The sequence below is a fragment of the Colobus angolensis genome, unplaced genomic scaffold (genome assembly GCF_000951035.1).
Source record: "Colobus angolensis palliatus isolate OR3802 unplaced genomic scaffold, Cang.pa_1.0 Scaffold170, whole genome shotgun sequence".
NCBI classification, from domain to species: Eukaryota; Metazoa; Chordata; class Mammalia; order Primates; family Cercopithecidae; genus Colobus; species Colobus angolensis.
The window spans coordinates 3,215,574-3,221,573 of NW_012114822.1; the positions used below are offsets into that span (position 1 = coordinate 3,215,574).

At 51.2% G+C, this 6,000-nt stretch overlaps 1 protein-coding gene across 1 annotated transcript in view; it reads left to right on the plus strand.

The window, feature by feature from the left end:
- Positions 1-6,000, plus strand: part of NPHP4 (nephronophthisis 4) — a 131,724-nt gene that overhangs the window by 22,642 nt on the left and 103,082 nt on the right. The window contains exon 5 of the mRNA XM_011938285.1: positions 2,148-2,303. Coding sequence (XP_011793675.1) covers positions 2,148-2,303 — 156 coding nt within the window. The remainder of the gene's footprint in view (positions 1-2,147; positions 2,304-6,000) is intronic.

Here is a 6,000-nt window from a genome sequence, read left to right on the forward strand (position 1 = left end):
GAGGCAGGAGAATCGCTTGAACTCAGGAGGCGGAGGTTGCAGTGAGCCGAGATCATGCCACTGCACTCCAGCCTGGGTTACAGCGAGATTCCAGCTCAAAAAAAAAAAAAAAAGAAAAGGTTGGAAACCCCGTTGCAGTGGGCGTCCGCCCTTCCCCTGAGCGTGTGCGTGAACTCGTAGGGCATACTCCTGAAGCGGGTGGCTGGGTCCGAGGTCTGAGCATTTGGAGTCTTCCCCTATTTCTCCTGTGTGTCCTCCTGGAGAGGTGGTGACTCCTGACCAGCCACCCGGGTCAAATGCCTTTAGCAGTATTTTAAATTTTAAAGTAAGCAGATTCCATGTTTGAAGTGCTTAGATACTAAAACAATACAGTTTTTCACCAATTTCTTTCTTTTCTTTTTCTTTTTTTTGAGATGGAGTCTCCCTCTGTCACCCGGGCTGGATTGCAGTGGTGTGATCTCGGCTCACTGCAACCTCTGCTTCCCGGGTTCAAGCGATTCTCCTGCCTCAGCCTCCCAAGTAGCTGGGATTACAGGCATGCGCCACCATGCGGGTAATTTTTGTAGTTTTAGTAGAGACAGGGTCTCACCATGTTGGTCAGGCTGGTCTCTAACTCCTGACCTCAGGTGATCCACCTGTGCTGGAATTACAGGTGTGAGCCACTGTGGTGGACCTGGTTTTTCACTAATTTCTTTTTCTAATAATACACTAGTTCATATTTAGCTCTTTCTTTTTTTTTTTTTTTTTTAGATGGAGTCTCGCTCTGTCGCCCAGGCGGGAGTGCAGTGGCCGGATCTCAGCTCACTGCAAGCTCCACCTCCCAGGTTCACACCACTCTCCTGCCTCAGCCTCCCGAGTAGCTGGGACTACAGGCACGCTAGTTTTTTTGTATTTTTTAGTAGAGATGGGGTTTCATCGGGTTAGCCAGGATGGTCTCGATCTCCTGACCTCGTGATCCGCCCGCCTTGGCCTCCCAAAGTGCTGGGATTACAGGCTTGAGCCACCGCGCCCGACCTGCTCTTTATGAAATCAGAAAATGAATGAGCTGAACTTGTGACTCTCAGTAGCTGTCCCTGGCCCGGCCACAGCCAAGACTTGAGCCGCCTGAGACCACGTGCATGCCCTGTGCCTCGGGAAGTGGTGGACTTCCTGTCACTGGAGAAAATCAGGCCTGAGCAAGACTGGCCATTTGGTGGGAATGTGAAGAGGGCAGCCCAGGCCCAGTGTTTTGGGGGTGTGCCTCTCCCCACACCCTCATTTCTGGGGATGCTATTCCTTCCACCGTCAGGGCCTGCCCCCACTGCAGTGCAGCCACACTCCTCCTGGGTGTCATTTCTCCCGGGGCTTTCCTTCATGCCCTTTTTCCTCCTTGCATTTCCCCTTGTGTTTTACCCACACCTGTCCCGTGATTTGGATCTAGTTCTCCCGTGCGTTATGGGTATCCGCGTGTTTGGTCTTAGCTGTCACCCCAGGAAAGTGGCACCTCCCTGAGGACAGGGCTCCGTCTCTGATGCTGCTGACCTCCCTCCAGTACTGCCCTGCTCCTTCTGGGGCTTGGTGGATACAGGTGCTGACAGGCAAAGGCAGGCAGGCAGGCCTCGGGCCAGGGTGTCCTCCAGGCCCCTCTGATGGCAGGGACCAGCGAGACCTGGGGAAACCACACAGCCCGTGCCTGTCTGTGCTCTCAGGAGACTGAGGGAAGTAGTGGGTGGGAGAGATTTTATGCTGGATTAAAAACTGCACCTTCAGGCCAGGTGTGGTGTCTTATGCCCGTAATCCCAGCACTTTGGGAGGCCAAAGTGGGAGGACCACTTGAGCGCAGGAGTTTGAGGCTCCAGGGAGCTATGATTACACCACTGCTCTCCAGCTTGGGCAAACAGAGCGAGACCCTGTCTCTAAAAACAAAAACAAAAACAAAAAAAAAAAAGAAAAATCAAAAAAATGTTTAAATTGTAACTTTCCCAGAGAAGGTTATTGAAGGCCAATGCCTTTCACTTTGAGGCTGAACAGAGCACTATTACACTCTCCCTAGAAAAGTCCCTTTCCTGTTTGTGGCATTTCTAGCATTCTCTGTTTATTGGCTGGTTTGATTGGAAGTGCCTTTACTTTCAGCGATCAATTGATCACATTGGTATTTTCTTCCCCAGAAAACAAACACATGACCCTCATTGAGAACTGCAGCCTGCAGTACACGCTGAAGCCACACCCGGCCCTGGAGCCTGCGTTCCACCTTCTTCCTGAGAACCTTCTGGTGTCTGGTCTGCAGCAGATCCCTGGCCTGCTTCCAGCTCGTGGAGAATCTGGTAAGGGCATCTTTGGTTCTCTCCACTTGGTGAGTCGAGTCTGTTCTAGTTCACAGTGAAACCTTGAAGGCACTGGGCTCTTCCAGGGGCAGCGTGGGCCGAGTGCCACTCTGCAGCTCAGCAGCACGGCCTGGCGGGGGATTGTAGGGGGTGGCGGAGGACGATGGAATGGCGGTCTAGTGTCCGTTTCCCTCCTAAATAGTGTCTCACATCCTTCGAGTCATTTCTGGCTTCTTTCATCGGGACAATGCTTTCGTAAGAGACAGAGTTCAAGTCTGTGTGACCATAGCCAGGAAGACCACTGTGGCTGGATCTCACCTATATGGCATCACATCAGTGACCTGATGGTGATGATGATTTTTAAATTAAGGTAAAATAAGGATAACATATTTTATCTTAGCCCTTTGAAAATGGCCAGTTCAGTACATTCGCATTGTAGTGCAGCCAGCAGCACCATCCATCCCCAAGCTTTTTCCTCTTTCCTGGCTGAAGCTCCTTCCCATTCAACACGGACTCCCTATTCCCTACTCCCCCAGCCCCTGGCAGCCATCCTTCGCTTTTTGTCTTCATGATTTCAATGACTCTAGGGACCTCATAGGGCTGGGATTGTGTCCGGAATTGGTTCCTTCTGGTGGGTTCTTGGTCTTGCTGACTTCAAGAATGAAGCTGCAGACCCTCGCGGCAGTTCTTAAAGATGGTGTGTCTGGAGTTTGTTCCTTCCGATGTTCAGATGTGTCTGGAGTTTGTTCCTTGCGGTGGGTTCGTGGTCTCGCTGACTTCAGGAGTGAAGCTGCAGACCTTCGCAGTGAGTGTTACAGCTCTTAAAGGTGGTGCGTCCAGGGTTGTTCGTTCCTCCTGGTGGGGGTTGGTGGTCTTGCTGGCTTCAGGAGTGAAACTGCAGACTTCGCGTTGAGTGTTACAGCCCATAAAGGTAGTGTAAACCGCGTTGAGTGTTCATAAAGGTAGTGTAAACCCAAAGAGTGAGCAGCAGCAAGATTTATTGGAAGAGCAAAAGAACAAAGCTTCCACAGCGTGGAAGGGGACCTGAACAGGTTGCTGCTGCTGGCTCGGTTGGCCTGCTTTTATTCCCTTATTTGGCCCCATTCACATCCTGCTGATTGGTCCATTTTACAGAATGCTAATTGGTCCATTTTACAGAGTGCTGATTAGTCCGTTTTACAGAGTGCTGATTGGTCCATTTTACAGAGTGCTGATTGGTGCATTTACAATCCTTTAGCTAGACACAGAGCCCTGATTGATGCATTTTTACAGAGTGCTGATTGGTGCATTTACAATCCTTTAGCTAGACACAGAAGTTCTCCAAGTCCCCACCCGATTAGCTAGACACAGAGCACTGATTGCTATGTTTACAAACCTTTAGCTAAACACAGAGTGCTGATTGGTGTGTTTACAATCCTTTAGCTAGACAGAAAAGTTCTCCAAGTCCCCACCCGACCCAGAAGCCTATCCAGTTTCACCTCTCAGGATCATGCAGTCCTTGTCCTTCAGTGGCTGGCATTCTTTAGGAAGAGAGGGGAATTGCTCTGTTAGTTCATCCTAAGAGTGAAATGTCTTCAAGGTTCTGAGCGGAATGTTTTCGAGGTTCATCCATGTTATAGCATGTGTCCCAGTTTCCTTCCTTTTCATCTTAAGGCTGAATGATATTCCGGTCTATGGATGGACCATGTTCTGCCGATTGTTTCAGCAGTTAACGCTTGAGTTGCTTCCACCTTCTGGCTGCTGTGAACATGGGTGTGCAGTGACTTGAGGAGTTTTGGAAACTGAAATTCATGTTAAAGGACAAGGGCTCTGTCTTGGTGTGGTTTTCAGAAGTTGAATCTCTGGTGGTGGAATTGGGTCGACCCCAGCAGCCATGGGAGTGTTGGGGGTGTGCTCTGCTGTAGGAATCTACTGGGTGGTCCTCATGGCCTGGGCCCATGCTTCTTCCAGGCACTTCTGGAGGCTTCTGTGTGGTTTTCTTGAGGAGTCCAGGAGAAGGAACACACCAACCTCATTCTACCTGTCATGTGCTGGAGATTTCCTGGCACCACCAGAACCTTGGGTGTCTTGGGTGACTGACTCCCTGCTGGGTTCCAGGAAGAGCAGGATTTAACCTTGTGTGTAAGGGATGGGGACCGAGAGCAGTGCTGTGCTGAGAGCTTGGCTCATTCTGGACCCTGAAGAAAAGGATGCAGCTCGGCTCCAGCACGGGTCCCTGGTTGTCGGCGATGACAGCCCTGTGCGTCGCACAGGCATTCTGGTTGGTGCCAGGGTGTAGATGTTATTAGCTGAGTTAACTGATTTCTTGGATGGGTCTATTGTGGACATCATCACTGTGAAGTCACTGTTTTTCCAGCATTCCAGGGAGGAGAGGTTGAGAAATGAGAAGGGAGGAAGGAACTCTGAACAGGAGCAGCAAGTGTGGGGCCCCAGTCTGGGTCTGTCCTGGCTCACTGAGCTGTAAGTGCTCTCCACACCCACTTCGGGGTGTCTTATTACCCCTGTAATCTGCCTGCAATCCTCTGAAAGGAAGAAGGAGATAGAGGGAAGGCATCGTTGTCACTGCTGTTGAGTTGAGCCAAGAGAACATGAAAACCTGTGTCTGGCTCTGAGGCCTGGGCTGTAGCTTATCCTTCTGGCCCCTGCTCTGCTGGCCAGGGAGGGCCCTGTAGGCCCCGCTGTGAGACGTAGCCTAGTTGATACTGATCTTCAGGACTAGCTGTGAGACGTCACCTGGTGGATAGTGATCTTCAGGACTAGCTGTGAGACATCACCTGGTGGATGCTGATCTTCAGGACTAGCTGTGAGATGTTGCCTGGTGGATACTGATCTTCAGGACTAGCGGTGTGCTGCTTTCGAGTCGGCTGTGTGGGTCTTACTGCCTGGGATCTTGGAGCGGGAGGGGTAGTCATCACTTTGTGACTTGCCCATGGGTGTCGGTAGAACTGCAGACCAACAGAAATAGCTGCAGGTCACTGTGGACTGGCTCAGCCTCATGACTAGGACTGCAAATGAGAAGCTGTGGTGCCCCAAGAGGACAGGCCTGGTTTTGTTCCTAGTGTCTTATGTCCAGCTGGGACCGAGGGGGCCACGAGATGGGAGATAGAGTTTTGGATTAAAGAGCATGAGCCTGGGGTGCATGATTCCTGCTCCTCATTCTTAAAGGCCACGCTTCGGGAGAGGCCTGGCCTGCTGGCCTCAAGTCGGCCTTCCAGGTATGGAGCAGCCGGCCCGTCACCAGGGGGCTGAACGAATGCAGGCAGTGCCTAGAACATTGCAAAATGAAAGACATTTTATGCTGCTGGTGTTGAAAATCGAGTGAGCAGAGGATCTGAGGGCAGGGCAAGCACACGCCATGGTGTCTGGGGGGAGGGAGGGAGGTGGACTGACCGACTCCACCAGGTGAGGGCCGCACGCGCCCTTTGGAGAGAAAGGACAGGTATCTGGGCAACACCTGCCACACCGCTGCCGCCCCTGCCCCCACTCCCAGAGTTGTTTTAGGAGAAACACAATTTGCCCAGCCTTTCTGTTGTGTTTGGGGTGCCAGTGCTGTGTGGGCCCTGAGACTACTTTCTTTTTATTTTATTTCTTAAACTTTTAAAATTATTTATTTAATGACAGCCAGATTCTTCTCTAATTCTTTTTTTTGAGACAGGGTCTGGCTCTGTTGTTCAAGCTGGAGTGCAGTGGCACAATC